Below are 24,421 nucleotides of genomic sequence, written 5' to 3'. Positions count from 1 at the left end.
TCTATTTTTGTCAGGGTAGATTTGTCATCCATATTCTTATTAGGAGTTGTCCATGCTATCATATATTTAGCCTCCTTCATATGGAATGAAAAAAGATCAGAATCTCAACTTGTAAGAAAGGTTTTGGTTGTTTGGGTTTGTTGTTGGTTTTTTTTTTTTTTTTTTTTTTTGTTCTTCTCCATATTGTAAAGGAAGAAGGTTAATAATGGGATTCGATTTCTTAGATTGCCACAAGGGACACATAAGCAGATGTGGAAAACCATTTAATTAAGAATTTTGTGGAAAGATTTATAGCAGGATATTTTCTCTTTCCTTTCTGAGATTGTTCCTTAGGGAAGGCTCTCTGATCACAGCTGGTTAAGTCCTCTGAGGGGCACTGATACAATAAACCTCATTTCAGAGTTGGTGTAATTAATTAGGACTTAAGAAGTGACTGCTTTTCCTAATGGCAGAGTGAATATTTTCAGTCTATTAGCAGCACTGGAATTGTAAATACATGAGAAAAAAACCCTTTCCTTTGGTTAAAATTGTTGGCTCCAACTGAAGATACTGTTGTTTAAAGTCAGTCAATGAGGATTTTTGGTCTGTGTTTTGTTACAGTCAGACTGCACCTGGGTGCCCTGTGTGGTGGATGGGGGAATCGGGCTCTGTGTTCACCACCACGTCCAATGAGTGGCACATGTCAATGTAAATTACAGATTTCACTAAAGCAGAATGGGTTTGTGAGCACTTCCAGTTTGTCTGTTGCTGACAGACTTGGGGCAGAAAGCAAAGCAAAAAGGGCAGCAGTAACACGTGACAATCAGTGCCCAGAATGGTTTTCAAAGCCAACCACTCTAAAGAGCCGCTTTGTATTTCCCATCTGCGCTCTGATTACGTATCTCCCCAATAGCAGATAAATGAGCTAAAAGCAGCACTGTTTGAACAGGGCAGCGGGAGGGGAGAGGGAAGGGAAGGAAAGCAACTTGCTGAATGTGCTGAGTCAGGTAGCGAGGTTCAGACCGGTTGTGATAATGAAAACAGCCACAGCAAGCCTGTCCTTTCTCTCACACAGAGCCCTTAGGTGCTGTTAGGGTGAAACTGCTCTGTGGAGCTGCTGGAAGCCTGGAGGACCGCGTGCTGAGCCCTAGCAGGCAGAGCCCTGCGTCCTCCACATGTCTCTTGTTCCCGCTTGTTCATCTGAACCTTTACCCACTGTCGTGTGGTGGCACCTCATTATCGAATCTCCAACAAATACTTTGGCAGTGAAGAGGCTTTTCCACTCGGTCACATTTACATGTGCTGTGCTATCTCAGAGCAGATAGTGTCTTGTTTGTGCCAGTTCCCAGCGAGTGCTCGCATAAGGATTTTTAAAACAGTTTAAGTTTGCCTAATTGCTGTTTGAAAGTAACTTTACTCACCTTTCCTTCTGTGTGCTGCATTGATCGTCATGGATTGAAGAGGAAAAGGCACCGTCTTAGGGGAAAAAAGACACAAATATTGCATGTGAGGAAAAGGTGATATGAGATCACAAGTGTAAACAAAGGTGACGATGGGGCTGAGTTTGGCGGGAAGAGCTGGTGATGAGCTCCTGCGCCCCCCTCCTGTGAGACCATTGCTTTCCCTCATAGTTTTCCTGCAACTCCTTCATGATCCCTCCTGGGACAGGCAATTCCTCCCAGCAGGGAGAGCACCAGCAGGGCTGATCCTCAGGGCACCCCTCAGCACTGCTGGGGCTGATGTCTTGGGGATGGAAACAAGGCCTTGGGCTGTGGGGAGGTGCACTGAGGGCTATCGCTGCTGCTGGGGCTGCACAGAGGTCTCCAGGAGCGTGTCAGGGTTTCTGGGTTTCTGCCTTGTGACAGTAAGTGCAGGAACCTGCTGTGAGCTGCCATACTATGGAGAAACTGATGCTGCAGGGCCTTGGCAGCACCTGTGAGAGCCCGTGGCCTTACACACCAGATGCTCTCTCCATTTTAATCTCTTGAGGAGTACTGGTGTCAACTGGAGATGCTCAGTGGCTGAGGAGAGAGTCCAGGAAAAGCAGCCGAAGGGCTTTGGGTGCATCTGCAGTAAATAAATAGTGGTGGGGCTTGCCAAAGTGGATGAATATTTGAGAGAGCTGCACGCTGCACCAGCCAATGAAATGTGATGCTGAATCAGTTAGGGAAATTTCAGGGATTTCATAGCAACGGAACTGAATGATGAATGTCTTCTCAGTGGAAGCTGACAGATGTTACAGCTCTTGTTTCCTGCTTTTGTTCTTTCTAGTTTGCTCCCAGGATGTTTATTCTAACAAGCAGCCTGATGCCCACTGGGGACAGAAAGCACTGCTGTCTGCTCAGATTTGGCTGCAGCCCAGGCTGTTTTAGGAAGGAGCATCAGGAGAAGGCTCACAAGAGCCAGCCAGGCAGGATGGCCACTCACTGAGACGAAGGCTCAGGTCATGCCCCCAGGTATCCCTCAATCTGTTATTTCCTTTACCCTTCTTAGAGGTTACAATACATTGCCACAGGCCTGGGACCAAGCGGTTCCGTGCCAGGAGAATACCAAAGACCGCAACCAAGCAGAGGTGCAGAAGCACACCATGAAAAGACACTGATTGCTAGCCATGGGTACAAGCAAAGATGCACTGAGGTGGCCCAGGGCTGGCTGAGGTGTACACCCTGCAGGGGGGCTGGGCTGGGCAGGAACAGCCCTGTGCACACTGGAGCTGTGTAAGTAGCACTAAAGAGTTTGTAGAAGCACTAAACAGCTTGTTGCTCAGTAGCCCCTGGACAAGATAGTTGCTTACTGGCTCTGTTCTGCAGGGGTACGTTGTGTTCCATAATCTTCCTGTCTTGCTGCAATGCCAAAATCTTGCACTCCCTGTAGCCTCTTGCTCTTCTGATCAGCAGGACAAGTACAAATGGATGGAAGTGCTCTGGGTGCCAGGAGTATGGAGCTGTTGAATTTAGCAATGTTTCATCATGCTACCAGAGAGACTAGATGCAGTTTTACTCTGAGTTATTCCAGTACTTTAGCTGGGCTTGAAGAACGGGTACTGCCATCTGAAGCTTGGGAATCACTGTGAGCTGATTATTTTCAAATCACCATATATAGCAGATGTATTTACAGCAGAGAATTCCACTTTTACCGTCTTTGATTCTATTTTTTCCTACCATCTTGCTGTTTATAGCAACTCTTCATGACTCTTCACAACCTTTCTCTATCTGTGCTTTCTCCCCATCTACCCTTCCTTTGCTGGGGATTTCTCGGAAATGTTACTCTACCAGCATTCACCTTTGTTCCTAGAAAAAGGAGCACAAGAACATTTGCTTGGAAGCAAGCTGACATCTGTGAAGAATGACACTGGCTTTGGATATGGAATAAAAGTGAAAAGAGGCAAATCAGAGGGCAGGAGGAAGTTCAAGGGCATTTAGCATGTAAATGGGGTTATTTTGGCAAAACGTGTCCTGGTGTGGAATGTGCCACTGATCAGCTGAGGCTTCTAAGGAGAAATAACTTGAAAATAGGAGATCCTCTTTGGTGAAAAAGTTGTACCACCTTTATGGCTGCTGCTGGTGATATTGGAACAGTGCTTGGAAGGACATAAATCTGTGGAGACCACCTTAGCAGCACAGGCATGCTGGGCTGGGTGCATCACAGTGCTGCATGGATTTGGGAACTTGGAGAGCCCAGAAATCCTGGGCAAATGTACAAGATTCTTGCAGTTTGCCAGACCAATGTTTCCAGGTTGAAACAGGCATGTCTGAGAAATGCAAATGTGTGAGGGGCTTTTTCAAATGGGTTTGTTTCAAGGCATGCTGCTCATAATCCATCACACAAGGCCTATGTTCTAAATCTTCCAAGCTTTATTTTTTTTTCCTTTCTCAATTTTCTTCAGGGATTACAAGAGATGGAGACTGAGATTGACTTGTTTTTCTCTTCTGGAGCAAGTGTTTGGGGGGATTTTGCTTTTCAGAGGAACTTCTGCTATGTGGAGAAAGTAGGAAGAGGCAGCAGCATCCTCTGCTCACGTGGATGCTTTGGATTTTCAGGTAGATTTGGTTAGCTGGAGCACACACAGAGGCAGATATTCTCAACCCCATTTTGTCTGGAAATGAATCAAACCAAGGAGAGTCTGGGGAACCCTGCAGATATAAGCTCTGCACTGATGCATATGTTTTGCTTTGATGGAAGAGATGCGGAGCTCTTTGGGGAAGAAAACCCTGTTCTGGGAACCTGTGGCTTTGAAGCAATGTTTACAATACAGTAACAGACATGACATTTTAAACCATGAGGTTAACACCACTGCTAGCCGTGTCTTAGTACTCCTGCTTGTATCTGAACTTCTTTATTCTCTCTTGCCAGATTAGAAAGGAAACCAGCTTTCAGGCATAGACTTGAACTTGGACAGCCCAGGATGAAAAACGCAACATGACCAGGCTCTTGCCACCGTAAATGCAGTCCTGCTGTACAACAGTGGCTTTGTGCCTGAAGAAGAGCTGATCCTGCTGTCATTTCAGTGGGAAGGGTCAGACAATATCAAGAAAACTTCTGCTGAGCATCCTCACTGCTGTCAGACAGAGATACAATTTCTCTTCAGGTGCTTTTGCTGATTGAAAGATTCACATCAACATTGGCTGCCCTCTCGTTTTCTTTTAATGGTGCAATAAATTAGAAAATGATAAGGCACCAAAGGGAACATTTGAAATTCCAGTGGCATTTCTAGGAATGGCCTGAGATGCTCCAAGTTCCTTGCAGCCTGCTGGCCAGCCTGCAGGAGGGAAGGGGTTGCCTGTGGAAAGGAGTATACTGGGGAGGGGTGACTGTCCCTGAAAAGCAAACCAAAACAGCCCTCAGTACAACTCAGAATACATTATCAGCTTCCTGATGGGCCTGTGGTTAAGGCTTCCTGCTGAGGGTTCAGTTTGTGCTCTCCTTCTAATGACCAAAGGAACATCAAAGAGGAAATACCCTTATAAATATTATCATACCCCTTAATGGGGCATGAAGTATTGGCCAGTTGTCCAACCTAAAGGATTTCTGTTTGCTTGCTGCAACTCTACATGAGCTGCACACAACAGCATTGAGCTCTCTGTGGGAGCATCAGCTCTTGTTCACCCATGACTGTGCTCTCTCATGTTCCTGTTGGGCACTAGAGTTGGCTTCTCCATTAGAATCAAGTGGGCACCCCACCACCTCCCCATGGTGCATGTCTCCAGTCTCAAGGAGGTGTCTCCAGGAGATATTCTGGAAGTGAGAGCAGTTGACAGCACTGGATGTGATACTGGAGACCACTGTCATTGTAAGAAGCTACACGCTCTGTCCCTGGAGATGGATGCTCAGTCTTTGGAGGTTCTCAGTGCCAGTTTGGCTGGAGTGCTGGGCAGCCTAATATGGTGAAGTGGCAAGCCTGCCCACAGCAGGCAGGATGGAACTGGATGATCTGTAAGATCCTAAGTTGTTCTATGATTCTACTGCCACAGGTCACCCAGAATACTGGGAACAAAACACTGTCTGGTGCCTGCTGTGTTCATATCACCACTAATCTAGTCTTTGTTCTGTACAAGGTAATACTGCTGTTCTCTATTGCAGTTCTCCTTTATTGCTTCTACTTGCTGAAAGCACAGCCCCGCCAAACATGCCTGGCTTGGTACTCCAGGTCAAGGGGACTGAAAATCACACCATTGCTGTGGCTGGGCAGTGCACTGAGAGAGCTTGTCTGTATATCAGGTTGCGATGGATGCAGGCAGGTAGCACAGAACTCCTTCCTGTCTGGACCCATTCTGCTGCTGTTCTCGTGCTGTCTGATCAGTATATCAGGCCCCATCCCTGGTTCTCAGTCATGTTGCCTTCCAGAGGAAATGCTGGGGCTGTGTGGTTTGTGGTGTCTTGTGCTTTCTATATAATGGGCTTTTTTAAAAAAAAAACAACAAAAAACAACAACAAAAAAAAAACTCAACCAAACTTAATCGCATCAGTTTTGAGACTTCTCTTCCTGTTAATTTCTCTCCAAGACTCGCTTTTCTCCTGGACGGTTGCCACTTTTCTACTGGAGAAAGTACTAGAGATGCAGAAAGAGCATGATTCATATTTGGGAATTCAGGAGGAAATTAGCAGCCAGTAATAAATGAGTGCAGCATGGGAACGTGCCATGAACTAACAGTCAGGGAAAGAGCCTAAATACACGGGAATAAAATACAGCTGGTGAGGAGCATGTTAATCACTAAACATCGATCATGGAGCCTGTGATGCAGGCTGTTGGTTTTTGTCTCTTACATGCTTAATTTGAAGGCACAGAGCAATTCAAACTTGCAGGTATTGCAGCTCTTCTTCCATGCCTGTAACTTTTTGTTGCCAATGGTACAAGATGTCTTCAGGATTTGCAGCCTTCTGGCTGTGCTTTACAAAGATGTGCTCGTCTGTATGTTTACTGAATTTCAGCTCATGACCGTTTAATCATCTGTGCCAGGAACCCTCCACAGACCAGAAGCTGAGGCCATTTTTAACAGCACAGATCACACTGCAGCAAGAAGTCATGACAATACCTGCTTCTTTAGGTGTCTAACATAGCACCTATAATATGCTACAGGTGATTGAAAAGGTTAGCAGATCCACGTCAGCTGGCATGGACTTAAAGACAGTCTGTTCAGGTCTGCTGGAATTAAATATGAGTGCTGGGTGATGCTGTGCATGTAGGTATTTCTCTTTGTTATTGCTTCTAGAGGCGAATTAGCAGAATTTGATCATTTGGAGAAGGGTAAAATTTTCAGACTGTGGAAAAATGTTACAGAAGGTTGTTCTTGTTTTTGAAGGGTAGTTTGTTTGTTTGCTTGTTTTGTTTTTAACATGACTTGTTTTGTGGCCTATCTAGAAGTTACTGGGAAATTATAGATTGTCTTTGGTGGATGAGGAGGGACCGTATTGGGAAAAGTGAGGTAGTTAGGGAATGCAGTATGTGTTGTAAAGTGGTGACGTATTTATTAATTACACATGCACAGACAGCTTCAGACATCCTAGCAGAATTTACTGTACGGATCTAACTTTCATATCACATGTCTAGCAAGTGTCGTGAATCAGACATTGTGTAAACACTCATCATTTGCATTTAGTGTTGTGCAAATTGACATAATTGATGATCATCACTTGATGATCATCAATTGATAATCAATTGATGTAACACTTCAGTAACTGCTTATAGAAGTACAGAAATAACTCTCAGGTTTTCTGAAATATTCTGGAACCCTTTTGTGTTTGATATCTCTACTGATAGCCCATTCTTCTTCAAAAGTAACGTTCTCCCATGCTGAGAGGTGCTGTGTGTGTCACTCAAAGTCTGCTTCAGCAGCAATGTTACATGCGAGTTCCAGGGTGGTGGCTTCTTTCTTCTCACCACCATATATGGTTTGGAGCTCCTCTTTGTTTATCTCTTCTTAGACATGATTCCCACAGAGTTTCAGGAAGTTGCTTTAAGGCTGTCTCACCTCTTTGTTCGCTCCTGACTGGAAAAGGAAGTATTTGTTTTGCTGATCAGTGTCATGTGAATGTTTTTGGGAAATGTTTAAAAAAAAAAAAAAAAAAGTTGAAAGAAAATGCGTGGTGGAAAATAAAGCATTCCCCTTTCCCATTGAAAAGAGCAAGAAAAATCCTAATCACACAGAGATACAAGTCTTGGAACAAGACAGGAGGGCTTCAAGTTTTCTATCGTTCAGAAGAAGAGTTTCTGCAAACCTCTGGCAGGGAAGGTTCAGTAAGAGTCATCAGTGGATACTTTGACCTCTATGAGCTGTGATTTCAGGATTCTGGCCTACAGGCACATGGTTACGGAGCTGGAAGCAGCCCTTTGTGGTAATGCCCTGGCCACCCCACCCTGCAGGGACTCCTTAGGGCAGAAGAGGAGTTGTTAGGCCCAGGAAAACAGCCTGGAGCAAAGGAACCAATGTAGCAACTTTGGAGCAGGGCTCCTAAGGAATTATTTTTCTTCCATTCTCAGTCTCTGTTATTCCAGATTTCCTTCTGTCTTTATGCAGAATTCAGCACAATTATGCCTTTGAACAAAACTGAAACAAATAGTAAAACATGATCCTTTCCCAACGTAAGGAATCGACATATCACACTTATCCCAAAAGCAGAGATGGGCTGTGGAAACACTCTGTGAAAATTAATATTTTGAATAGGAACAGAGTCTGAATTGGTTATACAAATATTTTTGTTTCTTTCGAGTTACTGATGCTGTTTGCATCTCAAGCTAAATATATTTTTATAAAGTGTTTTTTTTTTTTTAAATGAAACTTCAGATTGGATTTTAATGTCAGTATAGAAATCACCTTTGTCAAATTTGCTACTGGAGTTAAGTGGAGTTAAGTGGCAGCAACTCTGATTTTAGTAAGTGTAGTTTCTTGATTTGGACTAACTTAGCTGGAAACCAAACAAATGTCTTCATTCGGCCAAATTCACCTTGATGAAAGCTTACATCAGTATGTTAGTAACAGCAAAACTAGGCCTGCTAAACCCAATTGCTACGTTGGTTTATCTGGCAAAACAGAATGATCTATACTCAAAAATGGTTATGTGGTTCGTTGCCATGTGTATTAACTGTATATATTTATGTATGTAAATACACACATACACGTATATATGCCAATGTGCACATATCCATGTAGAATATACTCTGTTTCTCTATGCATTTTTGTGGTTTTAACGTGAGGGATATAACACCAGAGGAGCTCCCCTGAATCACTACACAGCTCTCCACCAGCCTTCCAAGACCGCAATTCTCGGTTTGCCTTTGCTTTTCTGAAGCTGAGAGTAAGGTGTTCCAAACTCACTTTGTTCCCACACTCCTAGCTGATTCAAGAGATAGAGGTAAGTCAATATAATGCTGTAAAGAGGCAAGCAGAGACATGAAACTGTACTTCCTACTGCATTACAAGGAATATAGATTTCAAAGGTTATACAAATGATTTATCTTCAGCCTTGCTCGTGTAACAGAAATAGATACAGAGGAAAAACACAACCATTCGTTCCACCAAAACAAGCTACTAAGACATAAAATGGAATCTTTTCTGTCTATCGTACAGAATATCTCTGTATGCTACATTTTCCATTCTTCTCCCTGATCCTTTGCCTTGAACTTTGGCACTTACTTCATCATTGACGTCTTTTTTCAGGAACATGAACAGCCTTTAGCATGGAAGGTATCTGAATGTGGAATCCTACATACAGTAAGTTTCACCTTAAAAAGAAAAGGTAGGAGATGCTGCTTTATAGATTGTTACTAATGATAAATATTTGTGCCGCCATCTGACTTGTGTTGTAACTAAGTAAAAAATATTCTGGTTAGAGAGATTAATAGTTTTTTTTTTCTTGTTGAAACTGGCTTAGTTTTCTTTAGGTGGCAACAACATTTGTAGACCTCAAGTTTCTCAGCAAAACTAAATATGAAGATATTCCTGTATGGTTCAAAGAACTTCAGTATTGAAATACTGAAAATCTGAAATCTCAGAGAAACATAGATATCTACATGTAACAGATTACTGCAGTGTTAAGGTATCACTTAGAAATCTTACAAACAACAACAAAAAAAAAGTGGTTAAGCACCAGACAGTGAGTTTGTATACTGCTTGATAAGAAACTGGAGGTGGGAATCTAGGTGATTCGCTTGCCAAAGTTTTCAGTTCACAAGCCTTAGCCAAAAAATACCAGGTAACTTTAATTTAAATTTTGGGTTATGCAGACTCTTTCAGATCAAGACCTCAAACACAGTGATGCAGATCTTGCCATTCCCCAGGTAGCACAGGACTAAGAAGTGCTACCCTGAGTGATACTGAGGGACTGTTTGGTACAGTTTATTCATACCACAGTCAAAACAGGATGAACTGGTTTGAATAAAGCCATTTGAGAGGCAAGAAGCATCTTGTTTTCTCATTTGGTGCAATTCATTTAACTGTCACTTTGAAGTTAGCCAAGTGTACCTCCTTTTGTGTGGACCTGCTGATGAACAAGGAAGCCTCCTCCATGTTCTGTGGGTGCAGACCATTCACAGCCACTATGCAGTCTCCGTGGTTAAATAAGCATCCCAGTCGGCAAGGACCAGTCCACTGTGAGACACTAACATATATGGAGGACAGACAACAAATGAGTCATAAGGCATTTATAATTACCAGTTACTGTTAACAGAAAACAGGGTTGCATTTATGGCTCCGCCCTCTGGAAATGACACATGGACTGCATGACTTTACATCTTCTTGATCTTGGTAGCGAGACCGATGCTAGCAGCATCACCAGAGAGAGCTGGGGATTCCAGCCTGAAAATGGGGCTAGACTTGGTGCAGGTCTGTGTATGTGCTGCATATTTGACCAAAAAAAATTTTCCAAGGCATTTCAAGAGACTGAAATTAAAACTTGCTGTTATGTTTTATTTATGGTACAATTGCGAGGATCAGAGATCTGTTGCTCTCCTGACTGGACCTTTATGCTGCAGAACTCTGCATATGGATGTGTATGCTTCTACCCCTACACTGTCACTCATTCACACTTGGCAGTCACCATTGCACAAGATCCAGGACTTACCATATTTGTCCTGCTGCTTCAGTAAGTTTTAGGTAACTGTTAATATCTGCCAGGGGGACCAAAATATCCAATTCTTGCAGTTGTGTCTTATCTGTAACTTGACTGTGAGAGAAAACATTCGAGATCAGGTACCCTTTTACCACCTTTAAGTGGAACCCAAAGACTTCTTTGTCTTCTTCTGTCTTCTTAGCAACAAGAAAAGGGGGAGGCACTTACCTGAGCAGTATAGACAACTGAACCACTGAAAGTGGTGATGAGTTTTGCCTTCTTTTGAGGAAAGACTGCTGTGTGGTGCTTTGTGGGAGATTTACATCTGTGTCTGCCTCCAAGCTGCTCGGACTTGCACTGTTTTCCACACTTCTGGGAGGAGAATGGAGGCTGTCATGTCTACATGTTAGCCTACTGAAAAAGGAATGGTGATAAAAAGTGAACTGGTTTAGCCATTCCAGACACTCCTGCCGGATCAAATAGCTGTCAGTGAAGAAAAGAATAACAAGTTCTTGTAGAATATCCAGTGGGCAAAATTACGGCTAGGTAAAATAAACTGTCCTTCTAAAAATGGGCCGTAAATCCTAAAATAAACCTTTTCAGTATTTAAAGACTATTTATATAGCCCCAAAACATTCCAGCTAACAACATACTTTTAGAAAGAAATGAGTACAGATTGTTGCCCTTGGCTTTACCACCTTTTGTGGGGATGTAACGCTGTCCTCTGAGGGATACAATGACTCAGATAGGCTTGAATACTTGGGTTATTTGATAAGGCTTGTAATGCCTGTAGTCACCTCTCTTATTCACCTTGAACAAGGTATGGGTTAGTAGCATATTGAGTCCAATGTCATAGACTTGTGATCTTTGTATAGTGAACTACTCCAAAAAGACTCTTAAAAACGCAGGTGAACAAATTTATTGTAATAATAATCTGTCTTCTGGGCCTGCATTTCTGACTGCCTCCCACTGTGTGAAATAACACCTGGCTGTCTGTAGGTGGCAGGACATAGCCAGCAGCTATGGACGAGCCTTTTGGCTCACCACTGTCATGCAGTTATGACGTAGGCACTTCTTTTTATAGCATGCTGTATCATACTGGTTGTAAAGTTTCCTGGTGACACCACAACAGCAATGTTCAGGTCTTTGTTTCTGACATACCAACTACTACACCCTCAAAGTACACAGCATCAGACCTATACTTTGGGGAAATGGTAGGAAGGAGTTGAGAGGTGACCTCCTAGGGCTAACATTGCATCTTACTGGAAAAACTAGGAGCTAATGCCACAAGTTTTAGGCCTGCCTTTTTTAACTAGCTAATACAGTTTTCTTTGCAGGGAGCCTATCTGAATTGTTGCTGGGACTTGGCTGAGGTATCTAAGTGCCGTGGTGTGCTGTTATGTCCTTAAGGCCTAGATTAAGTATCAGTCAACAGAACTTGCTGTGCCTCTTGTCAGAGCCTGTCTAAATGCGTGAGTTGAAATGTGAGCTTAAATTTCACTGTGATGAGTTTGAACTTCACTCTGGTATTTCCACAAGCCTTGAACTTTCTGGACCAAGACTGAAGAAAAAACTCATTCAAACAAGATGCAGCCTTTAGGTACTGTGCTATAAATACTATGAACAACAGCTCTAGCTATGCTACTTGTAACATGCAAAGCTTTAATGGAGATGTTCAATGAAGGGTCGAAACACTTGATTTTCCAAAAGAATGGTCAGGCACTGGAATAGGCTGCTTGGGGAGGTGGCAGAGTCACCATCCCTGGAGGTGTTCAGGAAAGGTTTAAGTACTGTACTGAGGTACGTGGTTTATTAGGGAAATATTGGTGGTAGAAGGACAGTTGGACTTGATGATCTTGGAGGTCTTTACAACTTTGGTGATTCTATGATTCTGTTTTTGTGTTACTTACAGTGACTCCATTGACTCATAAGCATTCTCCTTCTCTGGCTGCCTTTGACACGGCTTCTCTTGTACAGGGATATCAGGCTCAGCTGTAGGGTCAATCTCCGATATTTCACTATTGCACTGTTAGAAACACATAACAATGTTAAGAAATAAATATTCTTGCTCTGTCTACAGAAAAAAAGAATCTCAATTACCTTGTTTCGTTCAGTGTTTGTGCTGTTTAAGACCATTAGTTAGTACAGCTTGGTTTACCTCAAGTAATTCACTTCCCAGAAACTGCAAGCTAGAAATGTGGTTGAAACTTAGAAATTCATCCTGTCTGGTATAATAGATACTATCTTTTAAGTTGGAACATAACCAGCTATATTTTCATATATGACCACTTAAAGTTTGGTAATATTAATTTAGGAAAGTCTTTCAATAAGATTATATATGTATAATTTATTTCATTTAAAGCACTTAGATCATATGATAAAATTAAGTTGTTCATGCCCTTCAGTTATCTGTACAGGCTTTGGAGAGAGGCAGTGACATCTGCAGAAGCCTGCCTGGCCTAACGAGCTTCTCATGACCACTGACTGCATGGGAAACCGTGAGAAATGAACCTCCCAAATTCAGTGCCAGTATTTATTTAAGATTACCAGTATGATTCTTCCTGCTCCCTTCTTTCACACTGAAACGCACACATCAAAATGTTTCCTGGCATTTAAAAATTACTGCTTGGCTTTATGCCACTCACTGATGCTACTGATTTGAAGTAACACTGAAGATGATGTGCAGTTAGTGCAGTTTTCATTGTTGGTAAAACGAACGTCGATACAATTGACAAAAGTCATTTACAGCGGTCAGTTTGAGGAATGTCAACAAAATCAGCAGTATGTTTTGTGAAAATGCCACTTTTTAGCAGAAAGACCCTTTGGATTCAGCATTTTTCTTGTACACATTGAAGCTTTATTACCAGTTGCTTTATCTACGTACTTCTGTGGCAAGGTATGAGTTGCTTCCTCATACCATTTCCTCTTTGGGTCTTTATGTGTGTCTGTCTCCTTGGAGCTGTTAACAAAACAGGACTCACAACTAATAAACTACCTTTGCTAAAAGACTGCTGGGAGTTTGGTAATAAGGTTCTTCTTCCTTTTCGAGATCTTCGTTTGAATCTGATGACAGATTTTCCTCAGTCTTTCCCAGAGTTTTATCCTGCAAAAAAAATGTTTTTATTTGAACAGGTTCACTTATATGGATTGTTTAACATGGATTTTGCCATTTCCTAGTGAATGTCCGCAGGAAACACATGCACAAATTGGCACTAGTATCAGTATTTCTCCTGGATGGATTTGTGGTAACTAGGCAGTTGCAATTGACTTCATGTTCAAAACTGTTATTTTGTTTAAAAATCAAGTAGGCTGAATACTGTATGTATGATTCTGCATGCTTTCATGTGCTTGTGGGCAAAACTCTTATTTGTCTTAAAGTTTTTACACTAGGAAAAAATCTATGGGAAATTTGGAAGAGGATTGGGAGATATTTGTCGCTTTTAAGCAGCTTTTAAATATTATCAAGTAAAGAATGCATTTGGGACTTCACTTGACTAATGAAAAGTTTATTAACTCTCATTTCTAGAGTTTTCTTATTCTTTCTCATAGTCCAGGGGCTGAAGATCTGATACTGAATCCTTTGTGTCCTGAACGATATTCATTAATACCTCAATTATTAAGTCTGCGGCTATTTGGTGAGTCAAGGAGAAATAATCTTTCCACAAACCTTTCTAAATACAAATTACTCATTTTTATGTTTCCTTGTAATGAAGAGTATAGTACTTAGTATTTTGCTGCCTCCCAATGCAATTCTCCATGCCATGTTTGTGATACAACCATTTTTCATCTTTCTACTTACATCCTTGGTTTCCATGGTAATCATTGTAATAATTGCTAAATATGCCAAGCATATATTACTGTTTTCAAGGTAAAGTAAATTAAACTAATTACTCTCTTAGATGTAAAGAGAAGAAACTGACATTGAATAGAAATTAAAGATGATGAATGTATTTTTGTTCTTTGTTGGTGTAAATGACATAAAAAGCAGCCCACGCTGCAGCAGTCAGAACAAACCAACGAATGGTCCTTCAAGAAGTGCATAACCAAACTCCTTTGGGAATGAAGACTAGCTCTGTGGTCATGATCTAAAGTCATGAACAAGTTTCCTAGTCATGCTCTGGGGGCTTTGGGTCAATCAAGCATGTTAATGCTTGGGGAAAAGGGGAAGGAGGAGGTGACATTAAGACTTGAGATCCTCCAACTCCTATGAAATCTCAGAGTAGACAGCACTCATCAGCTTCCCAAACGGAGCTTTTGATTGCTGACAGTGGCCACTTTTGGCAAATGCGTGTACTGTCTCTCCAAATCATCATCACAGACTACGAGGGCAGTGGAAAAGGTTAAACAGCAGCATCACTGCATTTTCCTACAGAAATTTGATGACATCTGTGTTCCTCTGAATGTTTTACAACCAGGGAAGTTTAGCTAACTTCAGTCTGAAATTATTCTCAACTGTACAGCTAAATGAGTTCAGTAAGGCTGTGTTGAACCACAGTGTGTACTGGCGTTAGAGAGAAAGTGGGCTATGAGGGAAATTGGCTGCAGCAAAAAATGTGAATGATACCTGGAAATCATCTGGGTAATTGCTAGTTTTGGGCTCCTTGGGGAAAGGGCTAGAAGTTACACGCTGCCCTGAAATTCTCTTTCAAAAAATCATGTTCATCATGTATTGGTGCCAGGCTCTTGGCCAGTTTGTCTGAGGACCTGTCATACAGTGTGATGCAAATTAGGATTCCTTATTTTGATGCATTTTGGATATTAAATGATGATATTGGATATTTTGGATATTTGGATATGTGCAAATAGCTAGAACTCAGTTGCTGAGTCAGATGTAGTTTGGTAGCTCAAAAACATGGGTTGAAAAGGAACCAGGTTCTCAAAGCATTCCCGGGTAGCTGGGTCCCTGCCTGTGTGACCAAACTTAGCTGACATCGAGAAGCCTGTTTGCATGAACAATGGCTTCTGACCAGTTTTCAAGATCAGGGCCTGGGTGACAGAACTGCCAATAAAAAGCAACACTAATCATACACTAGAAATGAAGAGTCATACTTCCAACAGGAAGTAAATACAAAGGCTTAATCTGGAAGTCAGCTGTCTGGACATCACTGAGCAGAGAACAGATCCGGAGATGTTAGCGGATGTTAAACTTATGAGTCAAGTGTAATATTTTTATCAAATGCAGAAACATTTTTGCTCCTTGTTAGCTGTATGGCAAGGTTATTTATTATGACACATGCTGAAATAATATAAGCTTCCTGATACTCCCTCTGCTTCAGGCTAAAGAGAACAAGAAAATCCAAATTCCTTATCTTTGAATGCTCCTTGTCAGCCTGTCCTACTCTGGCCAGCTACATACAATAGTGCTCTCAGAGTCACTGTGAGTATAAAGGATTAATGAATAAGACAGAAATGACACGTATAGGAAAGAAGCAGAAGGAGAGCCTTGGTGTGCATCCAAGAGCAGTGGTAGCTCAAGTCAAACTAAGGGCTAACACAATTCATTTCAGAGCTCAGACTCAAAGCTGAGTGATTGCACTTTCACAAATTACAGTGCCTCAGCTGAACTATTATAACAACTCTTGGCATTGCAATGTAATTTCAGCTATTTTCACTTCAGTCCACTAAATCAAAGTGTATTATATCATACTTGCTGCCAGCCTGTACAAATAAATGGTGATTGCAGCATGTGATTCGCTGTCCTGTTAGCTGTGAGAGCAGAACAGATTCTTTCCCTGTACCTCAGCTCCTCCAGATCATAGTCCAATGCATGAACTGCCAATAAAGATAGATTTATATTCAACTGCCTAACTGCAAACTGGTGTGCTTGTGCTGTCAGTTCTGTCAGCTGCTGTAAAGGCAGTAACCCAGGGTAGAGGGTGGCTGACAAGTATCTGAAACTGCTGCAGATCTTTTTGTTCAGGGAACAGAGGTCAGAATGCTTTGTTAATAATCCATGGTAGCACTCATCATTCTATCTTTTTAAATAATTCCTGTCAGATATGGAAGCTCAATTACTGGAAGCCATATTTATAATGATACAATGTCAGCTTTAAGGTGTACTTCAGTCTGATTTTGTTTTGTAGCTCGATTACTCTGATTCAACTGCTGCTTGCAGAGGCTGCAGAAGGAAGCCCAAAAGAGTGTGGCACAGCTGAGAAATATGACAGCAGGGACAAATCCTCAAGCACTGCTGCTTCAGAATAGTCTTTTATCAACCTCGGGAGAGCTGTCTCAAGGTGCAATCTCTGCTTGGAAACTCTGAGGAACTGCCCCCAAGAAAAGGTAAATAAAGGGTATTTAAAGTACGTTCTCAGAAGGTTACTTTCAGTGCTAAATGAGGCAACTGACTAGCTACGTTTAAGAAGTCCATATAATAAAAAGCAGGTCAGTGTGCTGGGAAATAGGTGAATAATCTATGGCTATAGATAGTCAGGTGACATGAGAGCCAGTAGTCACTTCTCCAGGCTAAGCAAGTCAAGAGCAGCTTTATTTATTGTGCTCACCAGTCTTGGTAGAACTCCTTGTGGCGAGTTGCTCTGAGCCTGATGAGGGCCAGGATCTGAATTTGGCCTGTTCTTATCTTCTGAGGCACCATCATCCTGTATAGAGAAAAAAAAAAGTTGACTCCTAAAGATACACTGGAGATGCTTCACATGCATTCAGCTTCCTCCATCAAGGCTATTTGAGCATGACTTTGTGAGTACAGAAACCAACGCCTCTTTGGCAGCTATTCATTCTGCCACCAAAGGACTAAGACTTTCTATTTAAATACTGAGAGGGAATATCTGAAAGGCACAGACAGCAAGAAGTGCGGGCTGCAGTGGGCAGCAATGGGTTGAACTTCCCCACTAGAGTTTAGAGCTCCGAGAGACAAAGAACAGCACAAGCACAGAGCAGCAAGGGTGTGGCTAGCAGCTCCTGACCCTTCTTTATCTGTCTTTACTTACAGACAGACTTATAAACCAACATGCCAGTACTGTTTGGCATGTTACACATTTGTGGGGGCTCTCTGATGATGTTAACATCCTGTTCCTGCTTGGGAACCCCAGTACAGAGCAATACAGACCACGTGGGCACTCACTGCATGAGCTCTGAAGAACTTTTGATCAAAACTACCAACTATATAAATCAAATTTCACAGCCACCCCTCGCAGCAAACTCATTATTAGAGATGGGTAATCCATTTACCTTCAGGTAGCTTTGCCTTCTCGGGGAACCGGTCATATCTGTAGAATTCGAGAACAGTGGCATAGAGAAGGACCGGCTTTTGACTTCTGAATTTGCAAGATCTTGGTTCTAGAGAAATGATAACAGCAAGGTTAGACAGACACCTGAAGGGCTGGAGCTTGAGCTGGCAGGGTCTCCAGCTGTTTCGCAGCGCTGTCAGACTAGATGTGTATCACTTTGTAAAACAGCATGTAAATAGATCCAAAAAGCACACAGTAAGAATTACACACACATTTTCATCCTGACACATCAAAGGTACAATTCATTGTAGCACAGTGTCAATCACTTCCTAATTTCCATGTGTCTTAGTCTTCAAAGAGATGCTTTTGGTGTAAGAACAATCCCCATGCAAACAGACTATGCAATGCCTGCTTAATGTGTAAGCCTGGAGTACAGGATTTACATGGAAAAATAATTTCTGATTAACCAAGGCAAGAGACAGGTGACAAGGCCAAAGCAAAAAATTCCTTGCTTTTGCATGGCTTTCTAACAAGATTACAAATTTCTTTCCTTCTAAAATCAAGTATAGTAACATGTCACCTGCGGGCAGCATCCACCTCTTTTGGCCTCCCTGATGGAAGATATGGCTGTGACCCAGTCCTCTATTTCCAGCCTGTGGGTTAGAACAATAGAAGTTAACACCTATTCCTAGGTAAAACACAGGGAAAACCCATTTGCTCACCTACTTCCTCTTATGAGCCTAAAATAACACTTCTTGAAACCAACAGGGAAAATCTGCACCATCCCTTTAGGGGATGGATGAAAAAACCTGGCCTCAGAGATGTGTAGACCCAGCCCAGGTATGGCAAGGCTTTGTAGGGGAGGTGCAATAGTGCTTTCTGCTTCATTCTCCATGTGTGGTGCTGCTCTGCTGACTCTTGAAAATAGGGCTCAGGAATGCAAGCAGGGTGAGAAACTCTTGAAAGTATGTGTTCTGTTCAGCGCTTCAAGTGGGTTTCATTGGATTAATTCTACATCACTTCCTATAGAGCCTGGCTGTGATAGCAGTGCCCTGGGCGAAGGCGTGGAGTGGAACGCTCAAGTGGCACACAGGTATGTGTTTTGCTTCTGTGCTTATCAGCAATTCACACATCAGGTGCTCTTCTGCCCTAGGGCAGAAAAACCCCACTATGCCTGTAGCTGGGAAAGCGAAAAGTGGGAAGCTGCAGTGGAGAAGCACTGTGCCAAATGTCCTGCCTCACTGAGCCGACCACCTAGGCTGTAGCAATTACTGCCCTGCTGCAGGCTGGATTGCAGTGAGCAGAGCAGCTTGTAGGTATGCCCCCAGCTACTCCTTTTGAGATCAGCCTTCTCCCAGCTGGTTCAGCTGTCTGCAACTGCAGGAAATTAACCCAGGCATGGGAAAAATGCAATAGAAGAGAGCAACTTTCCTTCAGATCATTCATCTGAGCCACTTTGGCCCGGGTTGCTCAGACACAGGAAGAGGTGGGAGCTGCTGGCCAGAGCTGCAAAGTAGTGGGATCATGCCTTAGGGCAGCAGCTTAGAGCTACATTAGCTCATCTGCAATATCACACTGCATTCACACATCTCTCAGCCTACCTACCTGCTTTTCCCAATGAGGTAGTAACATCTGTTTTCAGTAGTGATGGATATCACCTCTTCTGGAAAGCATCTGAACATCTTCCTCACCATCACCATTGTTTCAGAATTACTTATGCCTATTTCTACACTTATGATCCTGTTAAGACAACCACATGAAACATTATTCAATTATACAGCATGCAAACATACTATTCTTTGCAGGGTGAGAGGTACCCTGCCATCTGTAAGGTGAGAAAGTTTGTGTGTCTGCACAGTTACAACTGGCATAGTCCATGCTTATTTTTGTGTAAGTGTGCAAAGCATTATCTTCACAGAAAATATCATCTGCTGTAGGAATACAGCCTTTGGGATCATGGAACCAACCTGTCTGCTTTGTAGGTGTGTCACCACAATTGCTCAAATGAATGTATAAAATTTCATCAAAATATTTACGATTTTAACTCTGTAAATCATACACTGTAAGTTGTACTTTAGGCCTACAAGATCCCAAAGGACTCTTTCATTGTCTTCAGTAGGATTTGGTCAAGAACCTCAATCAGGAACAAGTGCCTGTGCAATTAGTAGTCATTTAAGATGGGTAATAGAATATTTAAATTAAAAAATGATATATTTCAGTTACATACTGATCAACAGCTATGGAGCCTTTCATGGACATTCCTTTTAGGTACTTCAGGATGTAATCGCCCTTGTTGGATTTGGACAGGATGAAAAAGCGCCTTTTCCACGAATTCTGCCAAAGAGGAAGTCATTTGTCTCTTGTTAAAACCTAGGATAGCAGAAGTATCTGACGTTTGGTGGGAGATTGCTGGAATATGACTGATTTGTGTTCATGTACCTTGGAGTTGATAAGATGATGCGGTGGTGACTTGATGAAGAAACCATGCTTGAAAACTCCACCTTCAGGGCAAAATGGGTTTTGAGCTTCTACTAATCAACGAGAAATGAACGGCACCATTACTCTATTAGTTGCCGATTAATCTCTTAAAAGAAGCTCCTTGAAATGAAAATTGTTGCTAAGCACTTGGTTTCTGAGCTTAAATGACCATAAAGCACATTCAATTAGAGAAGAGAAACACAAATCAAAGCTATAAAATACAGGACCAGGCCCTGCTTCCTTAGAATCATAGAATCATAGAATCACTAAGGTTGGAAAAGACCTAAAAGATCACCCAGTCCAACCGTTCACCTATTCCCAATAGCTCCCACTAAACCATGTCCCTCAACACAACATCCAGCCTTTCCTTGAACACCCCCAGGCTCGGTGATTCCACCACCTCCCTGGGCAGTCCATTCCAGTGCCTGACCACCCTTTCTGAAAGTAATACTTCCTCATGTCCAGCCTGAATCTCCCCTGCCGTAGCTTGAAGCCATTCCCTCTGGTCCTATCACTAATGACACGAGAGAAGAGGCCGACCCCCAGCTCACTACAACCTCCCTTCAGGAAGTTATAGAGAGCAATGAGGTCTCCCCTGAGCCTCCTCTTCTCCAGGCTGAACATTCCCAGCTCCTTCAGCCTCTCCTCATAGGGCCTGTGTTCCAGACCCCTCACCAGCTTTGTTGCCCTCCTTTGAACACGTATCCTTGATGTCATTGTTACTGCTGACAACTGGCCAAAGCTGTCAGCAAATGATAGAGGTAATGTACTGTGTTGAGAGAGGTGGCTCAGAAGATATCATGAAGCTCTGTCTTATTTAAAGTTCTTATTTAACTTCTGGGGTCTGGTCTTACTTAGCTTCCTCATTAGTGAACTGAAAGGCAGTAAATGGCACCCTAATGAAATCTGTAGATGACATTCAATACGGACAGGCAAACACCTCAAATGATAGATCATCTTACACTGCAGATCACAATGCAGCAACTGGAAGAAGTCTCACAGGGTAAATATAAGCTAAAAGCTTAGGGTTAAAAATACATGAATATATTTGTTCACAACCCTACATACAATCAGGTTTTCTCACCACTGGTGGATTTCTGATCAACAGCTCAGTTTACTAACACCCGGTGAAAGGAGTACCAATCTCATTCCATTTTTTAAGCCATAAGCCCACTAGGAGATGTTAATGCTTTTAAAGAATCCAGTGACTGAAGAAAGGGCAGTCAACCTCCAACAGTCTAGTGCAAGTTCTGGGAAAGACTGTAATACATCAACATCCAACTCTGTGGAGAGAAACACTTGGTTCTGAGATCCCATTTACTACTGACTTCAGGGGAGGTAAGACTTCATAGTCAGTGTCATAGAGCTACTGACACATCTTCCAGTTCCCAGTCAATTTTTATGGATTTTGATGTTTTTAGAAATGTCAGTCCAATCTGTTTCAGGTACAAGAAAGATTCTGTTGTAACAGAAAATGCTGCATTTAGGACAGATTCTGTAAGAGAGGGAGCGGAGGAGTAGAATTACACAATACACTGTTTTCACTATTTAAAACAAAATACTTGGCAGCTGGAGGCAAGAGAGAATAGTATCAAATATTGAAAAGAATGTTTTGCAACCTGATTCAATCTTACCGCTAACAAATCTTAGTAAATGAAAATTTGTACCTTCAGAGTTATTTGCAGTTCTTGAAGCCATCCTGATTAGTTTTTTACTGAGACAGGGAAGTAAAAACCTTCAAGCTAATTCCTTTCACTCTTTCTTGCTGAGCAACATTTCACTGTGCGCATGGTTGCCTGAGAAAATAACAAATATCTCAGAAATGTTTGTTTTCATAGTGATGGTTAAACTATAGGAGATTAAACAGAAAAATTCCCTAAGAAACTACGGATACGACTATAGTTGTTACTCACTTAAATATATTACTATCGATAATAAAATCATATAAGATTATAAGTTATATGCTATAGTGTTGTATTTTATTCTTAAATCATAAATATAAAATGATGCACTACAAAATTGATTAACTTACACGATTTAGAGGGATGATTTGCTCAGGATGTGAAGAGACCTGCCAACAGAACTGCATTTTGCCCCTTTCATTGCAGTAGCCTCCCCAGCTGTACCCTAGGAACATTGCATCGCACCTGTTTCTGATACTGCCTTGGCAGCAAGATAAGCTCTGTGTGCCCTGAAAGTGCAAGAACACAGCGGTGTGCATCTTTCAGAAGGTAAAATGTGGCTTTAGTTACTTTGACATGATTCAGACTGTGGGCTTTCAGGCAATACCCTGCTGTAAAAGGGAACAACCATTGCTGTAGAACTCTGTGGAGCATTTCTGCTTACGCTGTTTTTAGGGAAATTAGTACAGTTTTGCTTCTTTTGGAGAGCTCTTTGTACAACTCTTCAGTTGGTTGTACAACAGCTGAGACAGACTGTTACAAAATTTAATGCCTAGGTTTTCCATCTATTGCTTACAAAAAAAAAAAAAAAAAAGATAAAAATTATTTCCAAAACTGAAAACGGCTGCACAAAAAGTCAGATGTTTAATGTCAGTAGTAGAGGGACACATCTGGGGTTGCAGTGAAAGCCACAGTAATATTCCTGCCAGTGTGACTGACAAAGTCACTCTGACTGCAAGTGATGCACCTCTCAAAGCAGCCTTCAACAGCTTGTAACAGGATGAAAGTCTCATCTAGGTCTCAGTAAAAGTCAACATTTCCAGGTGGAAAGATGAGATTACAGCAAGCTTTTATCACTGCTGCCTCACCGCATTTTGGAAAAGAAGTTGTGTTTAATCATTTTTTCACTTCAATGGAAGCAACTTATTAAGCACATTATGTTTAATTCAGAACAAACAGTGCCAATTCTGTGATTATGCCCCATCAGTTTTTTGTATACCTGACATTCAAAGATCTGGTGATTTCAACCTTTTGGAAAAGCAACAAGGTACTTCAGTCAGAATGCAAATAAAGTGCTGCAAACGAGTAAGAAGTGCACTATTATAAATCTTCAAAAATATAATGCCAAGATAAGGAAAACAAAGTGTGTTCATACTTACAGGTGAATGTCTTTCTAGCGTAGAAGGTCTTAGAGAAATGCACCATCAAACATTTCCAGATTTCCTGTATTGTTTTCTGCAGCAAAAGATGAAGTGTCCTCCCTGAACTGACTGCTGACTTATAGCTGGTGTATGAACACAAACACCCTGAAATATGACCCACAAGGAAATTCCAGTTTCTGCCTGGAGAAGCAAATTAAAGACTGTTCTGAAAGGGGAAACCCAGATTAATATTCGCTTACAAACAACTAAAAAAATACCTGTTTGTGGCAGCCATGAATGTCTCCCAGGAGGAAAAAAGCCTGGAGGAGGTACCTTTTATTTTTTTAAACTGGTTTCTAAATAGCCCCTTTCTTTTCCCTGGAGCTGTGCCTGGGAGATTGTACTCACTCGTGACTGGGAGAGAAAGTAACATTAAGAACCATAAAAAGATCATGCAGTGCCATAAAGTGTTACCAAGCTTAGATTACTAAATAAAAAAAAACAAACATGAAGTGGAATGGGCTTTCTTACCCTACCTATGTCCTAACTGTACTTTTATTGCAGGGTCAATGTCTGTCCTGGTTATAGGTGACTTTCTGCATTCTCTCCAGAGACATCCAGCATATCATTAATGATAATGATTTTCAGCTGTTCAGCTATTCCTGCTAATATCAGAAATGCTTTTAGACAAAAAAGATTTTTGAGTGGGAAATAAACTAAAATGGCATTGCTCCAGTCACAGGGTCAGGCTTCCTTACTGGGAACATGTTCCTGCAGGCTAAATAATATTAATGCTTCTTAGACATGATCTAAAGTAATGCTCCATCTAGCAGAGACATGGGCCCCTATACAAGGGAATTATGTTTTTCTCTCAAAGTTATCTTTCCAAGTTGCTTTCCTCTCTGGCAGCATCTTCATGTATTTTATGTCTGATCTTTGTATACTTCATATACTGGACAAGCCTGGAGGTTGCTTAAGATTCTGCCTTTATTTCTTCCCTTCTTTGTAAATCAGCATATAGAATTGCTGTGCTCCTTTGTTCTATCATATTATTATTACACTATGTTATCATATTTTTTTCCAGGAAACCTTTGGTCTACCAGGAGAGATCTCTGAAAACCTGATAATACCTATTTGCTTGACGCATTAGAGAGCTTCAGATAACATTAGTGTTTTGCCTTTCTTCTTA

General features: G+C 41.8%; 1 protein-coding gene across 6 annotated transcripts; it reads right to left on the bottom strand.

The window, feature by feature from the left end:
- Positions 1 to 6,733: 6,733 nt before the first annotated feature.
- Positions 6,734 to 23,569, bottom strand: PLEKHS1 (pleckstrin homology domain containing S1). 6 transcript variants are annotated; one of them, XM_042863936.1, is made up of 17 exons: positions 23,511 to 23,569; positions 23,251 to 23,433; positions 22,222 to 22,380; positions 21,857 to 21,985; positions 20,151 to 20,242; positions 19,939 to 20,045; positions 19,317 to 19,451; positions 18,292 to 18,364; positions 17,713 to 17,820; positions 17,028 to 17,123; positions 13,520 to 13,627; positions 12,435 to 12,550; positions 10,753 to 10,935; positions 10,537 to 10,638; positions 9,939 to 10,074; positions 9,111 to 9,199; positions 6,734 to 7,466 (listed from the first exon to the last, which is right to left on the bottom strand). In XM_042863936.1, exons 4-16 carry the CDS (start codon positions 21,885 to 21,887, stop codon positions 9,131 to 9,133), a joined length of 1,356 nt encoding a protein of 451 aa, XP_042719870.1. In that variant the 5' UTR covers positions 21,888 to 21,985; positions 22,222 to 22,380; positions 23,251 to 23,433; positions 23,511 to 23,569; the 3' UTR covers positions 6,734 to 7,466; positions 9,111 to 9,130. The 6 variants fall into 6 exon arrangements, with proteins under 6 accessions (XP_042719870.1, XP_042719871.1, XP_042719865.1 ...); XM_042863937.1 differs by having other exon boundaries at positions 10,753 to 10,938; positions 20,151 to 20,239; XM_042863931.1 differs by having other exon boundaries at positions 10,753 to 10,938; positions 23,511 to 23,568.
- Positions 23,570 to 24,421: the final 852 nt, after the last annotated feature.

This window comes from Lagopus leucura, unplaced genomic scaffold, assembly GCF_019238085.1.
Source record: "Lagopus leucura isolate 7727_CA_CO unplaced genomic scaffold, USGS_WTPT01 Super-Scaffold_741, whole genome shotgun sequence".
Lineage (NCBI taxonomy): Eukaryota > Metazoa > Chordata > Aves > Galliformes > Phasianidae > Lagopus > Lagopus leucura.
Note: the sequence above shows the minus strand (reverse complement) of the source record. Positions and strands in the feature narration are given on the sequence as shown.

Bases quoted from the DNA above. Each gene is read 5' to 3' on its own strand.
- PLEKHS1 (XM_042863931.1), bottom strand. From the start codon at position 21,887: ATGGCTTCAAGAACTGCAAATAACTCTGAAG. The intron at 20,046-20,150 runs GTACATGAACAC...CCTCTTTGGCAG, and splicing joins ATCATCTTATCAACTCCAAG to AATTCGTGGAAAAGGCGCTT. The intron at 17,821-18,291 runs GTGACATGTTAC...TCATTTCTCTAG, and splicing joins GAGGTGGATGCTGCCCGCAG to AACCAAGATCTTGCAAATTC.